The following is a 27,961-nucleotide window of genomic DNA, read 5'->3' on the forward strand; positions in this document are numbered from 1 at the left end:
TCGGGATCGGGAACGGGAACCGGAACGGGAACGGGATCGGGGAGGGGAGGGGAACGGGGCCACTGGGACCGCCACCGTGCACCGGCACCACCGGGACGGACACCCCGCGACCACCGGCCCCGCAGCCGCCCCGCGCCAGGTGAGCCGGGTCCCCCCCCGCCCCCGCGGCGCGGTTGGGGTTCGGTTCTCGCCCCGGGCGGGGGGATGCTCGCTGGTGGGGAGGGGATGGACTTGGGGGAGCTGAGGAATGCCGTGTGCTACCTGCAGGATGGGGGAGAGGGAATGGCATCGGAGCCAACGGGTGCTCGCATCCATCGGCTTCCCCATGCCGTAGGGTACCGGTGTTCTCCGTTTCCGAGGCACGAAAATTACTTGGAGAATTGTAAAAACAAGATCTCGAAATCGGCGCTTGCTTGGCTGTCCGTGGTGCAAGGGGAAATTGAAGGGATGAGATCCCGGACGGAGCGTGGCTGTTAAATTGCCATGTGCAGGACGCGAAACCCTAGTCCTGCTCTGGGCGCTGGCAGCATCCCATGGCTAAAACCTTGCTCTCAGGCGGAGCAGCGGGAAGGGCTTTTCCTGGCTCCCCTCCCTGCAGGGAAACTGGGAGGTGCTGTCCGTGTGTCCGTGTGTGTAGGGAGAGCCCAAATGCACGGAGAAGGGTGCCCAGACGTGTTGGGGTGTGTGACGTCCCCTTCACTCCCGCAGCTTCCTGGGGTCTCCGGCTGTTCCAGTGGGTCCCCTGTGGATGTTCAGGCATCTTTTGCCTTTCCAGTAACCCTGTTCCAGCGAGGAACAAAGAGAGGGGTGAAGGCTTGGGAGTTGTTCTGCTTAGTGCTGAGCTGGGCTGGCAGATGAGTCTGTAGCTCCCAGCGGAGCTGAGCTCTCTGCTCAGCAAGGGCTGTGCTGTGCAAAACCCCTTAGTTCTGGCATTCGGAGGCTTCAGGTGGGGAAATGTTTTTATCTTGCTGTGTGTTGTTTGTTTTCTTCCAGTGGAGCCAAAAGGTTGGAATTAGGAAGGCAGCAGATGGAACACACGGTGGCTGATCCATACCTGTAAGCCCATTTCAAAAGCTTCTTGGGGGTTATTTCATTTTAGGTACAAGGGTTCAGTTACCTTGGAAAGCCTTTACGATGTTGTCTGGAAGGTCTGTCAGTAATAATACATTTATATTTGTATGTTAGGTATAATGTAAAATTCATGTCTTCAAGTTACTGATGAAATAACTGCAGCAGTAGCATTCTGTGGACACTAGAATCTTTGGAGCAATGAACGTGCGGGTTGGCTTTATCCTACTTTTACAAAGTCACCACAGCTTAGTCCATGCTGGAGAATCCCAGGGTCTTAGAAAATGGAAAGCCTCCAGAAGCCCTGGGGGGTGTTCCAGGTTCTGGTCCTGCACCTTGGATTCTTTCTGCAGCATCTGTTTAACGGAAGTTGCACGGACAGTCTGTACCAAAAAAAACCCCAACAAACCCAAACCCTAAACAGCAAACCGAAGCAAAAAAAATATCCTAAAGTCCTAACAGCCAAAGAGGACTGAGCAGTGTCTTCCAGTGCTGCACTCCTTTCCTCAGAGGGGTTCTGTAAAGCTCCAGGGACTGAGGGCTGGGTGCTGCTGGAAGGGGCAGAAAATGCCGATACAAGTTGAGGAGGAAATGTGTGGACAGGCGGGGCAGCATCACAGGTACTTTGTTTCCTGGTGTTACTGGCTTTGGTTTGACCTAACAGGTTTAGGACCGTGGTTCCTCTGAACATCTTGGGGGCTTTGGGGTGCAGTTTCCCTCCTGGCTGAAGCGGAGAGCTGTGAGCCAGGGGCACCTCTGGGTGCCCATTTCCCTGTGTTGGCGTTAATGCCGGGTGGCTGCCCTGGGGAAAGAGGCCTGGCTGGAAGGGAATCTGTAGGTGGGAGAGAGCTGGGTCAGATGGCTTTCCGGTGCCCCTCTCGGTGGCACCGTGGGCTTAGGCAGCTGTGAAAGCTCAGCCTCGGCGTTCCCGCTCGGCTGGCTTGCGGAACACGTTCCTCTGCTACGGCTTCCGTTTTGATTTAACGGGATCGGCGCGACTGGAACGCAGTCCATGTAAAACACACTTACAGGAGATCTGTCATGTATTTGCCCCTTCGGAACACCAAAGCCCCTGTGTAAATCTTCAGGGAAGCGGCACGTGTATGCCTATATAAATACAGGTGTGCAGAAGAACGAGTCTCCTCCTTTTGGGGTCTGGGCAGCTCCCCCTCGGTGTCGGGGTCTGTGTGTCTGAGGCAGGGCGATTGTGCTGGATGCTTTTGGTTTATTTTCACGCCTCTTCAAGTGCCTGTTGTTCGCCCTGCAGGGTGAGACTGAAGCACCTGAAGCTGCAGAGGCACCTGGCAGCGGTGTCGGCGCGGCAGCAGCTGGCCCTGCGCCGGAACCGGGCCCTGCGCCGGGAGTTCCTGCAGCTGGAGGCTCACATGGAAACCACGGGCTGGGAGAGCATCCGGAAGATGGAAGTAACTTTCTATAAGACTTGATCGGGGGTGTTTGCCGTTGTTATGCAGGAATCTCTTGGTATGTCCTAGAGCTGGAAGCAAACTCCATCAGGGTCCGTGTTTCAGGCTGTAGAACAGACAGGTCTGAAGTACCCCAGACTCAACAGGCTGCTGTAAGAAAAAGCCAAGCCCTGAGGGTTTCTTGAATCGTATTATTATTATTATTATTGTTGTTGTTGTTGTTATTATGATGTCATGCTGTTCCCTAAAGTTCAGTTCGGGACGTTGCAAAGTGATGATTCCAGACTTTCAAAAATGGGATTGCGACGTCTGCTTGTGGCGCTGCTGCATGGAGCCAGGTTTTTGGGGGAGCACAGTCTGGGAGGGAGCTGTGTTCGTTCCTGCTTTCCAAGGGCAGCGGCACTCCTCAGAAGCATTTGGCTGCGCTTGTTCCTCACACAGCTATAGCCTAGGTAGCGCCTGTTGGATCTGGTGACATTCCCAGAACATCTTTTCCTGGCTGCAGTGCAGCAGCCCGGAGTTCAGAGCCTGTCCCCGGGGTGTGTGATTCTCTGCCCCTTATTTTTAGTTGTTCTCTGAAGCAGAGCAGGAGAGGGGACTGTGCTGCGGTGCCACCTTTCCCCTGCTGGTCTGAAGGGGTTTTTCTTCCTCAGCTCACCAGCCTGCCCAGTGTCAGGGCCGGTGGCTCTGACACCTGCTGTGAGTCCCAGTCAGAGTGCCACAGGTGGGGCTGCACGCGGGGTTTTTGTTCAGCCCTCCCATTTTGATGTTCCTGTGCCGTCCATTTTATCTTTGCCAAGTTGCGGTTACTTTTCGGAGCTGCTGAACAAATGACATCTCCTCGGTGTTAGTTATGGAGAGCAGGAGAGTTATGGAGCGTGCAATCATTCAATCTATCGTGGGAGTACACAGAAAGAAATTATTGCTGTTTTCTCTCCTCTTTTTCCGTACAGAATGCCCTTTAGGAGCGCTTCATCACAACGCTGTGCACATTTATTATGTGGCTGTAGCTCACAAAACTCCTATTGTTTCTGAAAGATGCACTTTTTCTCCCTGTGTTTGGTCAGTAATTTTTTAGGGTATATATAAATAAATTCGCTGCAGCTTTCAGCCAAATCCGGGAGTTACATCTGAGTTTCTTTTGAGCATCTTGACCCCTCAGGTGGTGAGGTTTTGTTCCTTATGGTTCCACGTTCGGGGGTTTCCCGAGCAGCCTCCTTCCTACCTGGGAGCCGAAGGCGGTGCCGCCGCCGGAGCGAAGGGCAGGGGCGGGCGAGTTAATTGTGTGAAGGGTTTATTCCCACGCCTGTTCCCTGCTGCAGCTCAGCTCCTGGAGTGCTCCTAGCCAGGCTGTCCCGGGGTGCTGCTGGGGGCTGCAGTTCGGATTGCAGGCGGTGCCCAGCCCCGCTCCCAGCGCGCTGCCGCCGCCGCCGCTCCGTTAAACCCTGGAGCGGGGAGAGCCGGGTTCGGGGCAGCCAGCACGGAGCCTTCCTTCCCCGCTGGGCTGCTCTCTGCAGCATCTGCCGGGGATTGTTCCTCACGGCAGCCCAGCCAGTTGTAAGATGGGGCGTGAAAAACACATTGCGGAGCTCGTTTTCATCCCAAAGCAGCCGAGTCGTTGTCCGGAGGCAGCAGCAGTAATTCGGTGTTACAAATGCCGGTTGGGATGCAATAAATACGAGTCAACAAGTTACTGCTGTTCTGTAGGATTCTGAATGATGAGTAAATGTGTACGAAAGCCCTGCAGCAGGTTGGGTACAGGCCACGCTGCTTGGGCAGGGGAGCAGAAAAGCGAGGAGAAAATGAGATCTCCGCTTTTAAAGACAGCCTGAGTTAAAAAGGCTGCGGGGACTTTGCATTTAAAGGTGCGCGTTTTGCAAAGTGCATTTTGCAAAGTGGTGTCTCTCGGGGTGGGGGGGGTGGGGGGTGGTTGTTTGGCCTCCAGTTTTGTGTGACGGATTTGTTCCCGTTTAGGAATGGTACGGAAGGGAAATTAAAAACCTGTTATCCCTTCAAGAGGGCAGCTTGTCAGCAGGAGGTGACAAGGAGGAAGGATCCAGCGAGCAGGTAATGGGGTGGGGAGGGGGGGGTGGAAATGGGCTTCATTGCAGCGCCGTGCTCTCCTCGGAGCTGCGCAGCCTTTCCGTGGGGATGGCGGCGCTGGCACGTGCAGCGTGCGATTGTGTGTAGTGCCCGGGAGAAGGAGAACCACCCGGGTAAAACATGCGATTATTTCATCCGAAGAGCCGGAATTAAAAAAGCACTCGGACTGTTTACGCACGTCTTCCTGTTGGCTTTTATAATTCCTGCGCCGGGTGGTGTGGAGGTGGTCGTGACCGAGGAGGAAACGTTGCTAATGAGGGATATTTGCGGAACTGCAGCCGGGGAGCCGTGTGCTGTGTTTATAATTTTGTGTGTTCTGACCTTTCCTCAGAAGGAGCAGAAGGAGATTGCATATCTGAGGAACAGACAAAAAGACTGACAAGGAATACTTAAATATCTGCTGCCATATATCTGCAGTAATGCAGGCTCCTAATCCCTCCTCCTATCTCCATATAAATGATACAGTTCAAGACCAGAGCTGTTTTCTCCACTAAACGCAGCAAAGCTCTTTTAGATGAAATGTCTAAAAACATCTTGTAATAACTTGGAGCATGCTGGCAAGAGTAGTCACTTGTGACTGTGTGTGGAAGCCCCTCAGCCAGCCGGCGCCGGAATAGGCAGGACGGGAGCATCACTCCATTATTCCGAGGAGCCAGCAGCACGCGCGTCCCTTAGGCTACAGCATTCATTAAGGAAAGCTTACTGGGCTGAAAGCTGGGAACAGATGATAACGGGATATGATTTTCATATTTAATGCATTCCTTGGAAGAGTGTGTGTGCTGCAGATTGATAGAAGAATCAACTGCTACTTTACTAAAAGACTTTCTAGTTTGCCCTATAGCTACCGATGGAATCATTCAGCCAAGAAATTAACTTTTTCCCCTTTTACCTGCTTTATGTATCTGCTAAGCAGGCTGCTGGCTGCCAGGGAATGTTATTATGCAGTTAAATGTTTGGTATTTAAGACTCTTATCAGAAAAGAAACAGAGGCCACACTATTTTGTTTTTATAGTAGGAGGAAGGTTTTTGGTTTCCTTTCTTCAGTGCATTAGCAGCTGTTAATCTGAGTTTATAGGAAGTTTTCCCCGTAGATTAAAAAGTTAAAAACCTTGAATTTAGAGCATTCTTTAAACTGTAATACACAAAGCAGTGAACCCGAGCAGCCTTGACCCATACAGGCAGGCCTGTGGCAGGGAGCAAACTGCGGTCTGAACCGGGAGGTGTTGTGGGGAAAGGCGGGTTTATTTTGGAATGTGAGCTGTCCAATTAGGGCAGGCGGTGTGGGAGATGGGATTTCCATCCGATGGAGAAGTTGACATCAGTGCTAGGGCATCAAAGGCTCGTGGTGTGACTTGGGGGTTTAAACACTGTGGGCAGGTTTTGGACAGTACGAGAGTGTGGCGTGTGCCCAAAAATGTCACTTTGTGTACAGTAATGGAGTTGATCGTGGACTCCCTTTATTCCCTGTCCTCCTCCTCTTCCTCATCTCCCTCCTAAAATACAGAGGTAACTTCAGCTGCACTGTGCATCTTTTGCCATGTCCCTGGGCTGTGCTTCAGCTCTTATTTCTGGTGGTTTTCTTGGCTTCAAATCTACTGGTTCTCCTGTCCAAAGCACAGGAGTTTGTTCTCAGTGTTGCTGCTCCGAGTCAGTCACAGAGAGCGCGCAGTCAGCGCGTGGGATGTCCGGGACGCAGGTCATGGAATGGGTTTTATTTCCCAGCACTGGGATTGGGATGGCTTCCTTCAGGCTGGTTGGGATGCAGTGACTGTGTGATGGCCCCCTCAGAGACAGCGTGGGGGGTCATCTCTGGGCCTCGGGGACCCAGAAGGACAGTCCCAGAACCAGCCTTCTGCAGACGGGCAGTATCCCAATGCTCAAACACCATCAGGAATGTCTGGCATGTTCTGTGGCTGACGTGTGCCCTTTTGGGCTGCCAGCTTCCGGGGGAGTCCTTGAGCTCAGATGTCCTGCACTGAGGAGCTCCTTCCTGGCTGGCAGAGCTGTACAGCCCCGGCTCCCGGATCCTCTGTGCCGTGATGCACTTTCTTGGAGCCTTCAGAAGATTTTGGACTCGGGCACGCTGGAACCTCCCAGGAGCCCCTTCCCTGGGAAAGGGATTGTTAGGGATATGTGCTGTGCTTGTGCCCGTTTGAAATCCGTTTGTTTTGAGGCACTGCGTCCGGGAGCTGCCAAAGCCACGCAGGACTGGCTGGAGGCATTAGAAGGCACCAAATCCAACGCCTGAGAAGTAATTAGGAGGAACCTGAGAGCAGTGGTGATGGAATAAGTGGTGAACTTAATCTGAGTGGCAAACCTTTACTGCTCCTTAAAATGACTTCATGGCTTTTTGTTCTGCTCCTTGTTACGTGGAATTCGAGCTTTTTTAAGGAACCTTGGCCACAGACCAGACAAGATGCCTTTGTTTCCTTTCAGCTGGGCTTGGCAGCTGACTTTGTGTGGGAGGAAGAGGTCAGGCAGTGAAAGAGAGGGGAGAGGTGTGGAGGTGACTGTAAATTGTCCTGCTGGGATTTGGGGCTGGAGAGGAAGCCCTGCTTAGTGTGAACAATGGCATTACGATGGCTAATTTTGGCTTTGCATAAACCGGCGGTGACCCTGCAGCAGTCGTGGTGGCAGCAGCCACTCCTCCCAAATTGTCCTGATTGAGCAGGCTCGCAGAGAAAGAGAGGCAAGTATTAAAACACTGGGGTTTAGCAGCAGAGTGGTTGTACTCCTGGAGCTGGCTTTGTGCGAGTTCAGCAGTCCTTGGAGGAGAGTGCCATTTAAAATGTGTCTGCTCCGTGTCCCACGTCAGCTGGTGGGAAAGGCGATGTCACTGCCATGGGAAGAGCAGGAGGGAGACGCTGAAACTGAGTCTTGCCTTGTTCCGTGATGTGAGGGAAGCTGGACCTGCTGAGTGATTCACACATGGAGCACGATGGTCCCTCTGGGCTCTGTGGCATTGTAGGCAGCTCTAAGCGTTGTGCTTTGATCCAGGGTCTCCAAAGTCTGTGTAGGATCCCAATCTCAGAGGTCTGACCCTTTGTAAAATCCAGTCACCTTTTAGGTGGGTTTGAGTCCTTGGTGTGTTCGGGTCCTGTTGGGCCGGGCTGGGGGTGCAGGCAGCTCCTGCCACTGGGTGTTTTGGCTCGTGGAGCTTTAACTGAGGCCTGGCCCCTCGTTTCACACTGGGATGCACGGAATGTGTGCCAGGGGTTGTGTAATGTTGATGCCGTAGCAAACCCTTGAATTCTGTGGCACCTTTCTCTTCAGAGCCCCGCATGGCACCTGGAGAAGCTCCGTGTGCCACGCACAGTTTGTGTCCCGTTTGTCTCCTTCAGCCACGTCCCACCGTGTGTTTCAGGTGCTGCAGGCTGGAGAGCAGGCGGGAATTGGCACCAGTACGGCCGAGCCAGGAGAACTGGGCCTTCCAGCAGCAGCCTTGCTGGGCTGCCCCACATCGGCCGCCTCGGCCGCAGGAGGCTTGGGCTCCCAGCAGGACCCGCCTGAGCGCTCCACGTCCCCTGAGGGGCTCTGTCCCGAGGCCGGCAGCACTGCTGGAGAGGGTGAGGAGGGAGCAGTGGGACACGGGGACCTGGCTGCCGGTGAGGAAGGCTCCGAGCAGCTCATCTCAGCTTCTGGCGCCGGAGCAGCGCCCCGCAGGCAGGGACAGCGGCAGGGAAGTGTCCCAGGTACCGCAGTGGGATGTGTCCCTGTCTGCCCCAGCCAGAGCCATGCCTGTGTGCACCTTCTCCTGCACCTCTGGCACTGGCCTTGGAGTGTGGTGGCCCTTATTCCTTTTTTCTCTCTTTGTCTCTTTCTTCCTTTCGACTCCGTTTCCCCCCCAGGCCGCTCACCCGGACAGGGAAGGGCGTGCTGGGCGCTGATCCTGGTCGGGGGCGCCGTGAGGGAAAGTTTCCTCACTGCTGTGCCCACTGAGGCCCTGGCGTAGTCTGAGCCTCATCTGGAGAGGTTTAATGTGAACCTGCTTCATCAGAGGAGTCACTTCTGGTTTGGGCTGGTTTCCATCTCCCTCAGAGCTGGTGCACAACAGCTGATCCATTTCCAAATTGGGATTCAGCAGTGTGGGTGGGTTTGGAAAACCCCTCGATTCTGCTGCATCCCCATTCCCCAGCAGGCAAAGGAGTTGGGTTTGTTGCACATCCCTGCTCCACAAATTCAGATGCAAGGCCCTGGTGCGGCTCCTGTGGGGCACAAACCTGAGGTGATTCAGTCCCAGTGAAACTCCATGACAGAGCCAAGCAGGAGTGCTGGGGGCTGTGCAGAGGCTGGTTAATTTAAACCTAAGGTGAATTTTATGGAAAACTGGGCATTTCTGTAGCAATCCCAGTTTGTTACGGCACTGGCTGGTCCACTAACTGTTGGCAGTCTGTGAAAAGCCGAGCAGCGCGTCTGTGTCACCCCAGTTCAGCCTCTCAGAGCCTCCAGGCGAGCATTCCTGCTCAAAGGTTTCCAAAATGGGTGCAGTAGGAGCCTCTTGAGGTGCACTTTTTTTAGCCTAAGAGATGTTTTCTCCGGCTTCTCTGATTCCTCCAGAGCTGATTTGGTCAGGTAGCTGGTCTCTGTGCCAGCGTGGTTTCTGAGGAATTTGCGGTTTGTCCCCAAACCCCGAAGGCTGCAGCCTCCCTGAACTCCCCCTTGTGAGAGGAGCATGGAAGGACAGGGGCCGTGGGCAGGGAAGCCCACAGACAAGGGGAATAGAGGGATGGAGGGATGGAGGGATGGATGCTCCCTCACACAGGGTGAATAGCGTGGGTAAGCTTGGTTTCATTCCCTACGCTGTGATCTACTCCATAGTGCTGCTAGTGTTTTGAGAAGAATAATTACTGGTTTTATATCTTTGATGCGTTATTTTTTGTTGTTGTTACAGGGGCAAAGCCTGGCCTGAGCAGCTGGCGGGCTCACAGGGAGGGGAGCAGTGCCGAGCTCCTGGTCCCTGCTGGTGCTGAGGAGGAGGAGGAGGCGAAGCCAAGCATTCCCGACACACGGCAGGAGCAGGGCAGGGATGCCCAGACTCCGGAGGGCTCCCTGCTGCCACCCCTGAGCCCTCCTGCAGCCCAGGAGGAGCCCTTGGACAGCTCAGCACCACACAGGTACCACTTCCCTGTTTCCTGGATCAGCTGGGCTGGTCGGGGCACCAGAGCTCACACAAAGTTCTCCCCTGTCCTTTAGTACCTTGTCCCTGTGTTCAGGGGCTTCGGGCACCTCACTGGGGTCAGAGCTGCCAAGCGAAGGATTTGTCGTTAAGGTGCAGATGGATGTTCTTTAAATGTACACAAATCTTATTCCAGTGACTCTACTTGGGTAAAACTTCCAGGGGATTGAACTGTTGGAGCATTTTGTTTGGAAATAGAGTCAGAGAGAACGAGGACAGTGCGCTGCAGACACGGGGCCTGTCCTCTGCTGCCAGGTGACGGCGGCAGGATTTTGTGGCCAGCAAGTGCAGCGCCAGGGCGTCGGCTGTAAATCCATCCCAGCCGGATTTTCAGCCCCGCAACGCCCTCATGAGACAGGGAAGTGCATCCCTGTCCTGGCAGGGCCGTGCCCGCCGTGAGATGGTCCCCGGGTCTGGCCGGGTCGCTCTGGAGGGCTGGCAGGGCTTTAGTGGGACATCATGCAGAGGAAATGGCACTTTTAGCCCTGGAGAACAAGTGCTCCTGCAGAATGAATTGTCCTCTTTTGCCAGTTGGTTGGGTTTTCCCGTCTTGGTTGTTTGAGTGTTTAAATCTGGTTAACGCCTGTTCTCCCCGCGTTCCTGGGCGCCTTGTCCTGGCGGTGCTGACGTCAGTACTGGTTCGGGTGTTAACCGGTGACACCTGAGCAGAAACTGGGGGCCAGCAGCAGACACTTCTGCAACTTTAGCCTTTCCATTTGCATCGGGCTGTTGCTTGCTATGGAAACATCCTCTGATTTACATGTAAATAGCTTCCCCCCAGTTTTCCCTTTGTATCCCACCTGTTAATCACAGCAGAGTGAGAGGAGTCAGAGCTGAGCGCCGGCAGTTTAACCTTGTGTTCCCTCCCCGGCGAGGCCTCGCCTCGCTGTGCAGCGCCTGATGAGACATGGAGCAGCTCTCGAGGCCCGGGGAAATTATACACAAGGTTTGAGCGCCTGCATTGTCCCCGGGGCACGGCTGGAACCGCGGCGCAGAGCTCTCCTCCCATTATGCCAAGCTGAATGCCTCCGCTTCTCAAGGCCGTGGAAGTGGGATCACCACTGCTTGCTGGTGCTGCAGAAAAGATACAGATTTTAATTTGCTTTACCTGAAAATGAAAAGGCAGATCAACCGGCAGGAGTGGAGGAGCAGCCGTTCCCTCGTTGCGCTCACGGCCGCGTGGGCTTTCCAAGGCACCTGGAATGCGGCGTGCACGCCCAAGCCTTGCAAAACAAATGAGCCAAAAATCTTGTGGAAAGGCTTGCAAGCGATTAGCACGTGAATTTCAATTGTACGAGTCACCCAAACCATGGGAATGCAGCTTCCTTTGCTCTGTCACACCACGGATTCACAACATGCGATGTCCCTCCAGCCCCCGTGGTTTTCTCTTGTGAAATTCCTGCGCTGACAGAAGACATGTGCTGAAATTTCCCAAATTCTGTGTATTCGTTGCCTTAAGTTGAAATGCGTGTAGCTTGGGCTCGCCCACTGCAGCAGTGTCGCTGTGGCATCGGAAGGAAGCACTGATCCTACGCTTCTGGTGAATTATCTGAAATGAGAACGAGGGACGGTGTTGAAAAGAGCAGAGACCGTGGCTGACTCCAGAGGCAAAACTAGTCCTTGTTGTGTGCCAGGAAGCCACAAGTTTTCATCTTTGGAGCAAATGCCTCTCCTGTCTTACTACAGAGATGCCAGTCTGTGTTTTTTTCAGGAATTTTGGTGTTTTTTCCCTGCAGTGAACTGTTGGCAACCGAGGGAGGGAGATGTTGTTGGGAAAGGTGATTGAGCAGAAGGTTTGCATCTGGTTGCCGGTCACAGTAGGGTGCTGCAGCTTCGCTGCCTTGGTTATTAAAACCGGTGATGGGTGGGAAGTAGCGTCGGTGTTCCGGCGGCTGCGGGCGGGGGCACCCCTGCCTTCTCACACCCCGCCCCGCGGGAAGAGCCCGGGAGGGGTTTCTGCCAGCAGCCCCCCGGCACACGGGGGCTCACTGCGCTTGTGAAGGCTCCTGGCCTCCCCTCCCTTGGAGCTGCTGATCCGAGGGGAAAGGCTCCGTGTCCTCTTACCATTCCCTGCAGCACCCGGCCCTTTCTTTGAGGGCTTAAACCCGGGGGGCGGGAGGCGGGGGGAGAGGGTCTCTGAGAATTAGCGTGGAGAAAGATGATGACTATTTTAAGGCCTGAGCTGAGGGGGTGGAAAAAGGCAGAGCTTATGCCTGTGCTGCTTCAGCTGCATTGAGGAGGACTTAGCACAGATGGATTGTGCATTACAAAATGTAACACATAATTCAAGCTGTCAGCTTAATCAGACTGTTTCCAGGAAGCAACCTGTAAAAGAGAAGGACCTCTTGTTTGCTGACCTCTGATCCGTAGCCTGCTGCAGATTGTCATACATTTTGTTTTTCTTTATGTTGGTGTCCCTTCCTTCCCCTTCCCTTTTTATTATTGTATCCCTCTCGAGTGGCACCCTGGAAGGACCACCCAGCGGGAGGAAAACAATGGGAAACGAGCCGGCCGCTGGAATACAGGGTTTGTAAGGCTGGGGGAAAAGAGAAAGCACTGTTTAACTGCCTATGTGATCTCCCTGGCATTGTTTTGCTTATTAAATGTCTAGGAAACTCGACTAAAGGCACGGCGGCCCCCACTTAATTGTTCGCTGTTGCCCAACACTCGGAGGGAAAACACAGCTTTGGGCACAGCTCAGCACGAGTGTGCAAATGCTACGAGTTTTTGTGCACAGAGCTTCTCCCTGGAGGCAGAGCGAGCCGGGGTTAGCTGCGGAAACATGTCAGCTCCTGCATGTGGGGAAAAGAAAGAGAACTCTCTTTTGCCCCAGCTGGGGTGTTCATAGCTGGCCGAGACCTGGGCTGGGAGCCCCACAAAGCGGCAGCGGGGACCTGAATAGCCATTTACACCTCTGTCCCGGGATTAGCCTGCGGCATTGTTTCAGTGGTTAAGTCCTCATTTGCATCATTATAGAGGTGCAGCCTCATCAAAACTCCTCTGAGGTCCCAGGGCTGTCCCCATACCTGTAGGTGGTCACCAGATTTGTTTCGCTTGTGGAGGTGAAGGAATTAAAGTGCTCGCCACGGGGGTAATTTCCATGCGGCCGCTAAGCCCGGGCTGATTTTTGGATGGTTTGTTTGCTCGTGTGCTTTTTTTTTTTTCTTCCCCCCCTCCCCTTCCTACAGAGCTCAGAAATGTGGTTTTTGCTGTTTGCTTTGGAAAGCTCAAACGAGGCTGTTTGTTTTTCCAGGGGGTGCGATGGGAATGCACTGACAAGCCCCGTCATCACCCCTCGGATCACTGCCAGCCCTGTCTGTCTGTCCGCAGGCCCGGCGGGATGCTGGCCGAGCTCTCGGAGCTCTGCCGTGCGCTGCAGCTCCTGGAGGACCTGGTGGAGATGACGAGCCCCCAGCACCGCGCGCTGTACCAGGGCCAGCCCTCGGGGACAGCGGAGCTGCCCAGGTGAGTGAGTGGAGCCCGGGTGGCAAGTGGCCCTTGCCAGAAAAATGGAGTAAATACAGTAAGAGAGCAAAGGGAATCACCAGAACCGGGGTGTTGTCAAAACCAGTGTCAGAGAGCCCCGGCTGTCCCTCCTCAGCCTCCGGACCCCTAGGTACGAGAACTGGGAGTTGTTGGTAGCTGTACTGACAGTGATGCACAGCGTCCACACACTTGGTGATGGGAGGATTCCTCGGGAGTTAGGAAGAGGGGCCCCAAACAGGCCTGTCCCCCGGCCTGCCACTGGAGGGGATGTGCTCAGCTTCCCTCTCCCTGGGAGGCTGCACCTGGCACGTCCCAAGTGCTGAGCGCGACCTCCCTGTCCCGTCCCACATCTGTCACCGAGCACCACGGATGTTTGTCCCTCTGGCTGTCCCCTGGCTATCCCCTGGCTGTCCCGTCTCCAGCCTGGGATGGGCTGTGCTCACGGGGCCCGTCCCACCTGCTTTGTGTTGCAGTGCTCACGGTGAGGTCGGCGAGCTGACTCAGGGCGACCTCGAGGTGATCGAGGCCGTGGTGCTCCGGCAGCTCCTGCTCGTGTCCCGGCGCACGCGGAGCGGGAGCCTCCCGCCGGAGAACACCGGCGGGGCCGCGGGCGGAGCGGGGCACGAGGAGCACACCAGGTATGAGAGACACCACGTATGGGAGACGCAGAACCTGCTGGGGGTGAGGAACATCCTCCTCTCTGCCCCCGGATCTGTGCCGCCCCTCTGGCACCTCGTGGCACTCGGAATGGGAGCGTTCGGGAGTTAATTTATTTCCCTCCCGTTCCCCAGTGGGGACTTCTGCTCCACAGGGCAGCCTGGGGCCCCCCCAGCCCATCCAGTCCGCAGTGTCTCCCACCCCAGGCCCCTCTGGCAGGCAGGGAATTGCAGGAACTCCAGACACCTCTCAGCCAGTCATTGCCGGGACCTGCAATGAGTCTCAGGCATGTAAGGAGGGGAAATGTAATTTTGAGAAGGAAATTACTTTGTGTGAGACAGAAGATGCACGTGGCCTTTAAAAACAACAAAGTGCAGTTATTTAAAATGGGCTTTTTTTTCCCCGTGCATATGCCACAAGGACAAGTGAGAATTACTTTTTTTTTTAGGTCTCTTTAACCCAGAAATGAAAACAATTTCCACTCTGTCTTGCTTAGCTTCTGTCTAGACCTCCCTCCCCGTCACAGGCTCCGCAGTGCTCAAGTGCTGGCAGGATCGGGGCACTTGTGAGCGCTGCAGAAGGGTCTCTGTGCCGGTACCTGCCTCTCCTGCGAGGCTGATACGCCTGCGAGCACCAATATCTCCTTGTGTCTCCTGAATGGTTTCTTAGGGACAAACACTCGTGGAGTTAATTGGAATTCACTGCTCTGAAACTTCACTGGAGCAACAGGAAAAACAAACATCTTTGGCAAACAAAAGGATTGCAGGATTGAGATTAGATTTTCTACGTTAAAAGACACCTTCTTTTATTTATTTTTTTTCCTTTCCCCTTTTTATTCTTTCTGAGCAAAAAACAAGCCTGAGGCAGTGGGTGCCCGGCTGTGCCCCAGGGAGTGAGCAAGGCCACGGTGCTGAGACAGGGGTTGTGTCTTTAGATCCTGAGCCTCAGGACAGGGCAGGCATGATGATGATGATGATGATGGTGGTGGTCACTGCTGCCCATCTCCCACACATTAGCAGAAGTTGCAAGTGGCTTCTTACATTTTCCCCTTTGAACATTTTTAAAAGGGAAAGTGGGAATTAAGGCCCAAATGGGTGGTGGCTTTTCGTGTGGGTGGGGTGTCCCACTGACAGTGCCGGTTTGTTTCCCAGGGACACGGACGCGCTGCGGACTCGCCTGAGCCACCATGGCTTGTTCCTGAAGCAGCGCCAGGTTCGGCTCCCGGAGCGGGTGGCAGAGATGTTTGAGCAGCTGCTGGCTTCGGGAGAGGAGGCACAGGACGGCCAGGTGGGCACCAGCACCGGAGACTCCTCAGCACCACTACGGCTGTGCCCTGGCGGGGTGTGGCTTTCCGGGCAAGGACGGGCAGTCTGTGGTTAATCAGCCCTGGGGCCCCAGGAACAGATGTCCAGTGCTTAATCCCAAAGGAAAAGGGGCTTTTTAAGGTCCCCACCCTTCACCCCAGTGAGGCATTGGAATGAGCTCACCCCTTTGCTCTGGTGCAAACCATCACAAGGCTCCTATCTTTCTGTGACTTTTTATCATTAATGATGTATTTTTACTTTTTTTTAAGCAGAGTGAGGTTCGGTGCTGAAGACAGAGAGCATTTTATAAATGGTGGCGCACTCGTGGTTTCTCGAAGCTAATGCAAAAGGTCATAGCCAACTCTTTAAATAAATAAATGAAATTGGCATTCCAGAGGCTGCGAGTGCCTCAGCCTCTTCCTGTGTTGTTAAACAACTGCTCTACCAAACGGTGAGAGAGTTAGGGTAGAACATCAAGTAGATTTTACAGACTCAAGTCCATGTTTCTGTCCCAAAACGGGCCCCAGAGCAGCATCGTAGAAGTAAGGTAATGGAACATCTAACAGAAACACCTTGGAAGCAGATTGCCCCGGGGAGTGCGGATTAGCCTAAATGTGCATTGGAAAACACTTGAGGGGGACAATAATGGAGCTGTGGCTGTTTTTGTTTTGAGTCTCAGGTGGTGCTGGGAGAGGCCCTTCCGGGAGAGCGGCGTCGGGATGGGTCACCTGTCCAGAGCGATGAATCCTCGCTCAGCCTGCCATCGATCCCGACCAACGGCGGGGAAGGAAAGCAGCTGGAAAGCAGAGAACCAGGTAACGGGCGTTCCAGCTCCAGGTGCCTGCTCTGGACACAGGGGTGTTCTGTCCAAATCCCTGGGGGCCCGTGCCATAGCCACTGTGATGGATCTGGGGGGGGATTTTCCTAAATATCTCAGTATCCCTTGAGATTCTGGTTCCTTCCCAAACTAAGTAATGCCTGCGGTGGCAGGTTTTTCTGTGGGAGAGGAAAAGGCCAAGCCCCGTGGCCGCTATAAAATGGATCTGTGAGTTCCATGTGCACATCTACAAAACATCTCCCGTTTAGGAACTGGGGGATGCATTTGCTGCCTTTCCTGACAAAGCCGGACCACAGAAGGAATTGCCCAAACGAAAGGGTTCGTGCGGGGCCATTTCCCACCTCAGGAGGTGCCGGTGTGTGGGAGAGCCCAGCTCATTCCTTCACACAGGGAGAGAATACATTATTCCAGTGACGGCAGCTCGCTCACCCTGCTCCTGGAGCACCCCTTCCATCAGAGTCTGGCAGCAGCAGGCAATTAGGCTGCCGTGCTCTTTGCACAGCAAATGCAAACAGGCTGCTCCAGGCTCCGAAATCCACGCCACTCTTGCGTGCAGAGGCGACCGGACTTTGATTTAAGCTAATTTCCTGCAGTGGGTCTGGCACACGCCGCCGCCGCCAGGCCTTGCTGCGGGTTGTTTGTTTCCCAAATCCATCGGGTCTTCAATTCCTCAAGACATTTGGTTGGCTTGTCCTTCTGTGAGGAAGCTACAGAGGCAGGGTGGCAAGTTCCCAGTGGGCGCTGCTTTTGAGAGCGGTAATGGATAGTTTAGATCAATAAACAAGAGATAACAAAAGTGGGAAATTAAAGGGAGTAGGGCTTAAAAGCAAGCAAACCAGTCTGATGGCTGCCGCTTTGAAATGGTTTCATTACGGCGTGTTCACATCCAGAAGTCACAGGCTGGAGTGAAGATGAGAGCGGGGAAGAAAGCGTGGTGGGAAAGATTCCCATTACAGGTGGAAGGGGTGGCTGCATATTAACCTCAGGCCCAGCATTGACTGGGTTATATAATCACACCCTGGGGCTCAGTGCTGGGGGCGGCTTCAGAGGGAGCAAATTCAGCCGCTCGCACCGAGCGCAGATTAAACGTCAGATCACAGAGTCCACGCTCACGTTGGCAGAAACAAAGGTGGGGAGCAGCAGCGCCTCTTTAATTCCTTGTAATCATGTTCCACATGCACCCTGTGTGAACAGCCTCTCCTTGAGCCCACCAGGGCCCGCTGTCGGTGCTACCGGGGTCAGTCTCCATGGGGAAGATCCAGTAATTACATGGCCAACTACAGAGGTTGCTGGTTCGATTCTTTCCATGAGTAATGGACTGGGGATCATTAGAATAAGCGTGGGGCAGATCCCTGCCGGATGGGAGCCGTGCCTGTGCCAGCCGGGAGCCTCCTCTCTGCCTCCTGTACCAAAGCTCCCCCCAGCCACTGCCATCACTGAGACTTCCCGACCTCTCCTGGCTCTCTCACGGAGCAGACGTGCAAGTGCTAATGCTTCCTATGTGTAAAAATGCCAAGAAGCTCCTCAGCCAAGCCCAGTAACTCCAGTTCCAACCCATCCCTTGCGAGGGAGCTGTCTCTGCCGTTCCTCTGTCTCCAGGAGAGAGGCTTCTCACACCTCACTTGAAAGCCAAGCAGCTCCTTTCAGACACGATTCATCCTCAGCCCTCATCCTCAGCCTGTGCTCCTCTGCGGGCTCCTTGTTCCCCTCCCCTCCTCTCCCTGCCAGGCAGCTGCTCGTTCCCTTTTATCATCACCATTTGCTGTGGCCCCAGGGCTCTGGAATCGTTCTGGGCCTAAAATAGAAGCCACATCTCTGCATGTTGGCTTTTGGGCTCAAACAACTTGTTTTGAGGGGTTTAGATGAACTGATATTTGATGTCCATCTGTACGTGATTATTTTGCCGTGTGACTTTTTCTGAGCTTAAGGGATACAGATTTGGGGTGGTTCTTATTTCAGTAGCTGCTGCATTTTTAAAGTGCTGGTTTGAAACACCAGAAGCCTTTTGGGGCTTGATGGACTTCACTGTGAGAGATGTGTGAATGCACCTCCAAACAGTCTTCAAGATGGCTCTCCTGGAGATTCGGTTTATTTTTCTTTTACTTCCGTTACATAAAAAGAGAACCAAAACATTTATTTACTTGAATATTCTGTAAATATTCCAGAAGTATTTGTGTTGGTTCTCTAACACCCTGTCTGGAGCTCGTGGAAGGCTGGCTGCGGATAATGGGCTTTAAAGGGATTGTACCTGGTGCACGGCTCACCCAGAGAGGAGCTGGCTGATAACAGCAATCTCCTGTGATACCAGGCTATGTGAGGATACAGGGGGAGATCTGGGCTCGTTCTCAGCTCCTCCATGGATGCTTTGTTTTTTATCGGGGCAGACACGTACAAGCGGCTGTTCCTGAGGTAGGCGAATAATGCGAGATTAAAAAGGATAAAACCCATTCTTTCTTGTTTTGCTGGATGACTGTTTAAGAGTCTCATTTATGAGTAGGAAATTGCTGATTTCATTGAAGGGGCAGGTTTGTTAAATCTTTAACAAAACCAGATTCTCTCTCTCCCCTTCACTCGTGGCTTTGATTTGAGCAGGCGTTGAGGCTGTAGAGGATTTGAATAAAAATGGCGTAACCGCTCCACTCGTTGGGCTCTGCTTTTACAACAGCTGGAACGTCACCCCCAGCCGCTCCCCGGGTATAAAATCTCCAGTGTAGGAATAAGGAGGAAAAGCCCTCTTAAGAAGAAAAAAATTAGCCTTTCTTTATATATCATACAGGAGCATGAAAGAGCACGACCTGGATTCTGCTTCCCTTTTTGGGCCACCTTCAATGAGCCAACCATCCTGCCACCGCTTTTCCCATGCCCACGTGTCCTTCCCGGCGAGGTCCTCCTTTGAGGATTCCGAGGCGCTGCTTGCAGTGCACCAATCAAGGCATTAATAAATCTCACTCAACTTTTTGCTCTGTTGGATATCATCTGATATGTTTGGGATGGAGAAAATTCCTTGGGACAGCGCCGGGTTGGACACTGCACTTAAGTCCAGCTGGATGACGCCCTCCGGTAGCTCATGTTGGACACTTAAGTTCCTAAAAGACCTCGGAGTCTTTCTAGAGTTGTGAATTCTGGGTGGAAATTCTTCGCCTGTCTTTAAAGCAGAGGCAGCCTCAATGTGGACAGAAAAACTGAATGGTCCCGGGCTGGGACATTGGTGACAGCAGGGCTTGGTTATCGTTGCAGTGCTATAGATAAAAACATATATATAGAAAATATATATGCAAAGCAGCCTTTTAGAGTGGGATTTGTGCTTGAGCATCGTGTGCTTTGGAAACGAATACAATTGTCTGACTCCAGTGAATGAATCCATTTGCCTTTTTTTTTTTTTTTTTTTTAAATCAACCTTTACAGAATGGAAATGAGATCCACAGAGCAGGGGGAGAGGGAAGAAAGGAAAGTGTGAATAAAAGGTTTTGAAATAGTTGGGTGTTTGGCTGTTTAAGTCATAAAAATCTCAGGATAAGTGTTTAGTTCAATTTTTATTGGATTTGTTATTTTACAGAATTTATTTATTATTGTCTAATAATTCATCTAATTCAAGAGAATGGCTGAAAACAACTGAGGTATCAAATAATATTGACGGAACTGTAACATTCCAAAATAATCTACATTTAAGGGGAAGGAGAACAAAAACAACCTTTCTGATTAATGTAAATGGGAACCTGGAAAGTTCACAGTCCCTGTTTTTCCTGCACAGGCTGGGATCGCAGCCACAACAGTCCCAAAGGAAGTGACAGCCTGGAAGCGCATTCGGGAAGCAGCTCCTTGTCGGATGGAAGCGCTCCTCCCTTCTCCAGGTAAAGCTGTAACACTGGGAATGATTCCATGAGGGAGAAGCCCTGACAGAAAAGGGCTGAAGCTCCCCCGATTTATTGTTTTACCTGGACCGGGGTTAAGGTTGGTGTTTCCGTAATCAAACACTGCAGGTTTGGAACACCTCAGGTTATGAGCTCCTCCTGCGTCCATGACGCGGATTTTTAGGCTGCTGTGGGGGAGGCCAGTCCCAATTCTGCTATTGCTGTTAAACTCATAGAATTTCTGTGATTCAAGCACAGTAAATGCGAGCTGTAAGCCAGCATCGATGACTGGCGCTCCTGCTTTTGTATGGGATTAATTCTTACCACCTTAGGTTCAATTGTTTTCTCTTTTTATATTTTCTGGAACTTTGAGAATCATGAGCCAAGTTACCCTGCCTTGTGCTATGAAATGCAAGGGTGTTCTGTAGATGAGTTTCTGAAATGTTACATTTTAGCCCTTCCCTGAGGCCCGGGACAGCAGGAGGAGCAGGACGGGGCCCTGAGGACTTACTCGCAGGATCAGTGCAGCTGAATAAAATGTGTAACTTAAAATTAACTATTTTTTATTTGAAATAAAAGCTCTCCAAGCTAAACCCCATTGCTGCTGCACTGCTGTGTCACCGTGCCTGTGGCCACTTCTGCCTTGGTTAGATGCTGTACAATTTTTTTTGCCTTTTTTCCCCCTATTTTTCCAATTTTGACTTGTAACAGATTTCAGATACTTCCCTCTGGTCTCTGTAATTCCAGGCCTCTTCGGTGCTCAGCAGCAGCACAGGGATACGTGCAGGGATACGTGCTGGTGCTGCTTTAAAAAGCCACCGTAACAAACCTCTAAGTCAGCGTAAGAGTCAGTTTTTGCAAATGGCTCAGGCCCAGCCTTCCCAGCACGGGGTTTGGGAGCAGCCCTCGGTGCTGGCTGCCCGGAGCGCGGCACAGGGAGGAGGAAGAGGCAGAGCTGTTTGCGGCCGGGCCGTGCCGTGCCGTGCCGCGCCGCGGCTCCTCGGCGCTGCAGCTCCGCTCCCGGCAGCCACTCCTCGGGCTTTATTGCTTTCACAAGTGGTCTCAAACCCACTACTTGAGAATAAACATCCCTGCGAGCTCGGCCGTGGCACTTTATAAATTCTCCTTTGCCGCGTTTTGTCACTGAGCTGATGAGTGACCTCGGCGCGGACCCCGCCGGACCGGAATAAAAACCGTGGCTCCTCTGATGTCCCCCAGACAATAATTATCATGTGCCAGTTAAGCCCAAACTACAGCTGAGGGATTTTACTTTAAAGCGGAGGCTCGGGCGCAAAAATGCATTTATAGCTCTTTGTCTGGCACCTCATTATGTGTGGGCCTGATTCATTAAGTAATTGGTTTGCAGTTGTTTACATGAGTATTAAGGCTTTCTATTCAGCAGCCTTTGAGATACACATTGTGCAAATGTTGCATGTTATGAATGCGGAATGAGGGGCCGGGGCCCGGCCCTATTGGCTAAACACTGCGCGCTGTTGAAAAGCAAGAGAAAGAGATTGGGTGCTGCTTTGCATAGCAATGACTTTCTTAATAAGCTTTACAGATTGATACACACAAGCTATAAAAGATGCAAAGAGATACTCTTAGCACATTTATCCATGCTCGTTTCACTATTATGGGCCTGGAGAAGGGAAGAATTGAGGGCTTTCATACTCGGGTTTTCAGTGCGTGTCTTCAGTGCATGAGACTTAATAGAATCCGATGTTTATTGTATTATAAATCATGGGGAAGTAGGCAGATCTGCAACAGTTTATTATTAAAGATTCTTTCAATGTAAATCTTTTTCTGCCATTGTATTTCCTACAGCAAAATCATTTTGTGGTTGAGTGGGGATGAAAGGCATAATGTACGACGGAGTGAGTCTTAATAGGAAGCTGCTCTCCGAGTAAAGACCACTTGTTCCCTTTTGTTCGGCGGTGCATGCCAGAGCTTCCTCTTCTCCCGCAAATGCCGCCTGCTCTACCTCCAGCGAGAGAACTGCTTTTCCCTGGCTCCTTTACTTTCCCCGGGGGATATTTCCACGCATGGAGATGTGCCTTTGGGTGGGGTGTTGGGGTGGGTGCTGCAGCAGGAGAGGGGGCGTTAGATTGCACGGTCCTGGCGGGGGAGGAGGTATCAGAAGTCAGGGCCGAGGCTGCCGGCGAGCGCAGGCGGGTGGGCAGCGATGTGTGTGGCATTCCGGGGGGCTGTAGCGATGGATGCAGCCAGTGGAGGTCACTCGCTTTCTGGGAATTCCCCATTTCGGATGCGAGCGTTTTATTTTCCTTTGACTTGTTTGCGCTGTCTCGTTTCCAAGTAATCTGGAGATTAAAGGTGCGTTATCAGCTGAGAACCAAAGCCCGCTTTGGATTTGTCAGGACACCAACACGGTGTAAAGTATTTTAAACTTTAATTAATCTGCTGGGAGGACTCTGGGGGGGGTCTCTGAAGGCCGGTTTTCAGCCCTGTTGCCCAACACAGCTGTAGTGACATGCAAATAGAAGTTGGCAGAGTCTAATTCATCTCTTAATCATTCCTGGGCCCGTTGGCTTTGGCCATCGGGGGGCACTCGGGCTCTGCGCATCCCCCACTCCCCCCTTCCCGAGCCAGTCCCGGGCACCGAAAACTCCGCTGTGCTCTGAGGAGGCATCCCAGGGCTTCAGGGCTGGCAGTGCTCAGGACACGCACAAATGCCGTTTCCCTTGGAATTCCAGGGAAAGTGGCACCGTGCGGGTCCAGATTCCTGGGACGTGCACCCAGAAACCAGCCAGGATCCGATGGTTTTATCTCCCTGACGTACTCCCAGTTGTTAAATGGCTTCTGTAAGAAGCTGGCTGAAAATTCCAGCGGGATTCTCCGCCGCTCCAGCTGTTTGCGTGAGCTTTGTCTCCTTCGGCTGCACCCGCAGCTGCCGCAGAAGCAGCGCTGTTGGGGTGGCGATGCCCTGCCGGGTTTGTGGGGAGAGGCACCAACATCTGCCGGCCGAGCACAGAGGGAACAGTGGGCGTTTTGGCACTGCCCCTGCTCTCCCGCACAGCTTCCTCGCAGCGCTGTGATGCATCTTTGTGCCAGTGGGGGTTTTTTTCTCCAGCGTGGTGAATCTAAACAGAGAGCGGTCTTAGACACAGCTCGATAGAAATCTTTGTGTCCTGACATAAGGGTCATCCTACTCGCAGTGTAATTACTGAAATTCAGTGTTATTACTCCGGCTCTGGCATGATGAATGGACTTTTGAGTTTATACTGCCGATGTAACGCTGTGCAGAATATGTACTGTAGATGCTTGGTTTTCCAGGGCGGGGAAATCCCTTGGCATTTAGGGTATCCCAAATTTTTTGGGTGTCTTTTTCTCTTGACACTAAAACAGAGAAGTTCAACAGGTGCTTTAGCAAAAAGACACTCAGGCCACGGTAAAGGTTTTCTGCTGTTTTCCAGCGAGCCCCCTTGATTAACTTGGTTCTTGTTGTGCTGGCATTTTCCTCTTAATATTAATTTTCTTTATAGAGGGAAAAATATTTTCCTGGAGCTTTTTCATTTCTTACTGTTGCAGCATCTTCGGTACAAAAAGCCTGTTTCATCAGAGAAACGGAGAGATTAAAAGGCCCTTTGAAGTGAAACTGGTTTGGGTTTTTTCTTTGTCAGAGCCTGGGTTCAGTTTGGAATTATTTTCGGGAAGGAGCAAATGTGTAAATGGATATCGGAGGGTCACGGCGGGGGATTAGTGGAGGCGCTGGGACTGGCCTGGCTCCATTTATGCCCCGAAATGTCTCGGCGGAGGTCTGTGCCCATTGTGTGCTCCCACTGCCGGGGGAGCGCTGCCGCAGCCGGGGCTGCGAGCGCAGCTGCTGTGCAGCGCAGAGGTGTGCCGCTGCGTCTCCCAGCTTTGCCTAACGCTGCACACCTGATCCTGGACTTCATTCCCTGCAGCGTTTTCCAGGCTTGGCCTGGGGGAGCTGCCATTTCCCCTCTGGCCTTTCCGATGTGCTCGCTCCGTTTTCAGTATCTGCCCAGCATTTCCCTGTGTGGCAGCTCTCCTGCCGAGCCTTTGCTGCCACCCTGTCCCCATCTCCCTCTCCGGGGATGGCTGTGTTTGGCTCTGGGCTCCTTGGGGAGTGAACCCCATTCCACGCATGGTGGATTAGTCCTGGGGAGATGAACCCCAGGGAACGGATGGTGTTTGGTAGAACACAAACATCTCTCTCCCTGCTCTCCTGCCAGCTTTGATCTTTCTCTTCATGGGAAGCTGGGGTGGGTGGCAGTGGGAAGGTCTCCAGATCTTCCTGCAGCCGCGGTGGTCCTTTCTCCACGGATCCTTCAGCTGGGTCTGGAGGACCAAGCCCTGGAGACCTGGTCAGTCGTCCCTGGTCATCCCTCAGCACCGGACCCAAAGCACTGACCCGCTGGTGTTTGTTGTGTGGTTGAACCACGGAGAGCAGTGGGACAGACCTGACAAACTTGGTTGTCAAATGGCTTTTGTGAGAAGCTAACTGAAAACCCCAGGAACCCCACGCTCCCTTCCCAGCAGCAGGCCAGGCTGTGGCTGAGGGGAAGCGGTGGCTGCTGCCCCCTGATCGGCTCCTCAGCTGCTTGAAGTGGCTCCTGTGCCAGCATCCACAGGAGGAACCCCCACCAGCTGCAGCTCAGCAACAAGTGCTTCTGTGCTCCACAACACAGGGAAAAACAGTGCAGCCTCTTGAGCACATTTTGATGGGCTGAGCCTGGGATGCTTGGAGCACCTCCTGGGAAGTGCTGAGGGCCAGGAGATCTGGCCAAAGGGAGCGGGTGCTAGGGGTGTTCAGCGTACTGCAGGATCCGCCCGGAGGCCCCGGCTTCAAATCCTCTCTGGGTAGCCTGTCGAGTGAATGTCTTTGAAAGAGAAGTGAGAGTGTGAGGCAGTGCGGGGTTTTGCTCGGAATAAAAGGGAAAGGCGGTGGGATGGCGCACTAAAGGAATGTTGGAGAAACCTTTGAGGCCCACCGGTTTAAGGTTTTTACTGAACAAGGTAATAACGAGTTACAGCACTGTTAGTACTCTGCTAGGGCTGTCACTTGGTACTGACACTTCTGCCTTGGTGGAACCGGGGCTGTGTTTAATAATCTGGGAACTTCTGTCTGCAAAGAGGGAGCCTTTGGAGAGGAAACGGGATTTAAGCAGTGGGAGCTTTCTCTGGGTGAAAAGGAAAAGTGGCTGCACCACTGGTAGCTGCAGTGTGTGAAGCTTCACATGTGGCTTTCCAGCCGCAATCCCAAATTCTGACTGAATACTGAGGGTAATGCAAGCAAGGAATCATCCCTGCTTTTTTTTGTCTCCTCCACAAATGCCTCCACAATAGTGGAATATTTGCAGCTCCCCACTTTAGGCACTTTTGTATTGGCTGCCGTGTTTCTAAATGACATGCAGCAAATCAGAGCCATTTCAGAGAGTCCTGTTGTGACCGAGGTCACAGCTTCAAACCGCACCTTGACATTGGCTTATATTTCACTGGTTGGCCCAGTGATGTCCCAAATATCTCCTGTTTGATCTTCCTTATTAAAATCAGCTGAAGCTTTATTTTTGGAGCTTCTTGCAGGACTGCTGCTGTAACAGTTAATTCTCCCCCGTGTTTGCCCCTGTGCGATTATTCCCCAGCCCCAACACAATGCACGCGCTGCACACAAAAGATCAAAATGATTCCAGCTTGTTTGAGAGATTCAAAAGGGCCTGTGATGCTCCAGACACAAGAGCGGCCATTTAGCAGAGCAGGCTTGGGCTGCACACACATCAAGGTAGATCAAAGGCAGCGGAGATTGCACATTTCCATGGGGCCGGGGCACAGCGCCGGGATCCGGAGGAGCGCGCAGGGAGGAGGCGCAGGGAGCAGCACCGGGGGGGGTTTATTTTTGTTTGGATTTTGTCTCCCCGTACTTTGCATGCTCTGAAGGGCGGCAGCAGCTCGACAGGGCCCTGCTCCTCTGCACCTTAGCTCGGTGCTGGCATAAATCAGTGCGGCTAACAGGGAACGATGCCAGGAACAGCTGGACCAGTGTCCCTGCTGCACATGAATTTCTCCACCTTTTAGGTGAAGAAGCGCATGATTAAATAGTTATTTGGGGGGGAGGGAAGTAATTACAGAAGTTCCCGGGTTGTTGTTTTTTTCAACCATTTCGCAGTGGTTTTTTTTAGTCGCTTACGTTTTTTTAATTGCAGACGTTGTGCTGATTATTTGAAATCTTTTACAGGACTGAATTGCGGAAGGAACCGGTAACTGTCATAAGATCCAAAGGTAAGAGACGAATGTTGCGCTGCGGAAAATTAGTGTCTTTCTAGTGTAATTTATACTGTAGAAGCCCTCCCAGAACCACGTTAGGACCTGTGTAAAGTACAGAGGAGGGAAAGCATGGAACATCCCTGACTCAACGTGGGAGCCAGCAGGGAGCTGAGGAGGACAGATCCAGGGCACAGAGGATGTGTTTGTGGGGCGGGTGGAACCCAGAGTCAGGATCTTTGCAGGGTTTAATCAAACGCCACTGAACAGCAGGTGGAGGGAACATGGAGAAGGAGAAACCTGAGGGTTCCTCGGTATTCCCTGTGACGTGGGTGCAGCTGGATGGTTTTGTCTGTGGCCAGGCTGGTTTTGTTCTGAATTGGTGTCTGGGCCCTGCGTGTTTTCGCTCCCCACACACTCCAGTTTCCCCTTCACCCCCTGCAAGGCCCGCCGGGGCCCACAGCCACCTCTAACGGAGCCTCCTGCCAGCAGGGCAGCGCTGGCAGCCAGGAGCTCCGCCTGGAGCCCTGCTCTGGGTGCCTGGCAGTCTGGAATGGCCTGGTTTTAGAGGCGTGGCATGGAACTGAGGTACAGATGCCGTCAAGGACGGCTGCTTTGGTGGCACTTGAAAGGCTCTCGCGTCCCCGGCCCCTTTCCTCAGAGCCGTTCGGCGTGGCAGCAAGCGCGGGGCTCGCTCTGATGTTCCCGGTGGAGCGCAGCTCCGCGGCCCGGGGGGCCGGGGATGGAGGATGAAAGATGCAGCTGCTGCATTTGTAGATAAGGTGTTTATGGAGCTGGTGCCGTCAGAGGCACCAAAGTGCCTCAAACGCGAGCCACAGCCTCTGTGAGTGTGACAGCCTTCCTCCTCCTGCTGTCCCTGGCCGAGTCCTGGGCCTCGTCCCGGGCACTGCGGCTCCCACGCTGCCTTTGGACAGCCAGCAGCCTCTGGAACGGGTGGGAACAGAGAGCACGGCTCTGTCAGCCACTGTGGCCTTCACCGCGTGTGCCACACTTCCCGTTCTGTTCTATCCGTGGGTCAAATGAACTCACATCTCCAGAAATCTCTCAGGCACTCTGAACTGCCGTGGGATTCTGCTGCTGTCAGTGAAAGGGTTTGCTGATTCCCAGAGCCTAAGGTTAAAGCTACAAGATCAGGCCTGCCTGGACCTGATCTGATCTCAAAGTGGTGGTTTTTCACACGTGACGTCATTGCCGTTTTTGTGCCAACTCTGCGATGTCACGGCCCGCTGGTGACTTCATCGCAGGGTCAAGTAGTGGGAGAAAGGGGAAGGGACTAGACAAAGCTGCGATTCAGGCAGCAGCTGGTCAAGTAAATTGCTTGGAGTGGAAATGTTCTGCCCGGCTACCTTGCGGCACAATGGAGTGGGAGCGCTGAATGAGGCCGCTGTCTGGGCACAGCCTCTTCGCTGCCGGACACCGTGCTGGACACGCACACCTGGGGCCAGGGCTCCCAGCTCCCACTCCTGGGTCGGCCTCAGGAGAGCTGTCCCGTGCTCACGTCCGTGACAAACGGCATCCCCACGGAAAAGGTTTTACAGCTCTGCTTTCTGTCTCCCCACCCGCAGCGTTCTGGGGCGAGTCTGACGACAGCAGCTCCGAGCTCGAGGCTGCTCTGCGCCCACAGACCCACAGCACAGGTTCAGACGACTTTGGTGACTTCTACGATTGAGATTCTGGCACTGGCTCTTGGGAAGAAACAAACTCTTCTTTTCTTTTACACGGTGAGCGTGCCGCGGGCCGAAGTGCTGCTCGTCCCTTCATTGGCAAAGAAAATTAAATACCAAATAAACATG

The 27,961-nt window shown here is 53.1% G+C and overlaps 1 protein-coding gene across 1 annotated transcript; it reads left to right on the top strand.

Moving 5' to 3' along the window:
- The first annotated feature begins 70 nt into the window (after positions 1 to 70).
- On the top strand, positions 71 to 27,900 carry KIZ (kizuna centrosomal protein). The gene is made up of 13 exons (XM_082302450.1): positions 71 to 139; positions 994 to 1,056; positions 2,336 to 2,492; positions 4,467 to 4,559; positions 7,960 to 8,287; positions 9,487 to 9,709; positions 13,102 to 13,236; positions 13,731 to 13,895; positions 15,066 to 15,201; positions 15,898 to 16,033; positions 19,808 to 19,907; positions 26,122 to 26,165; positions 27,734 to 27,900. Exons 2-13 carry the CDS (start codon positions 1,028 to 1,030, stop codon positions 27,835 to 27,837), a joined length of 1,650 nt encoding a protein of 549 aa, XP_082158576.1. The 5' UTR covers positions 71 to 139; positions 994 to 1,027; the 3' UTR covers positions 27,838 to 27,900.
- Positions 27,901 to 27,961: the final 61 nt, after the last annotated feature.

The sequence above is a fragment of the Coloeus monedula genome (assembly GCF_965178545.1).
Source record: "Coloeus monedula genome assembly, chromosome: 2".
NCBI classification, from domain to species: Eukaryota; Metazoa; Chordata; class Aves; order Passeriformes; family Corvidae; genus Coloeus; species Coloeus monedula.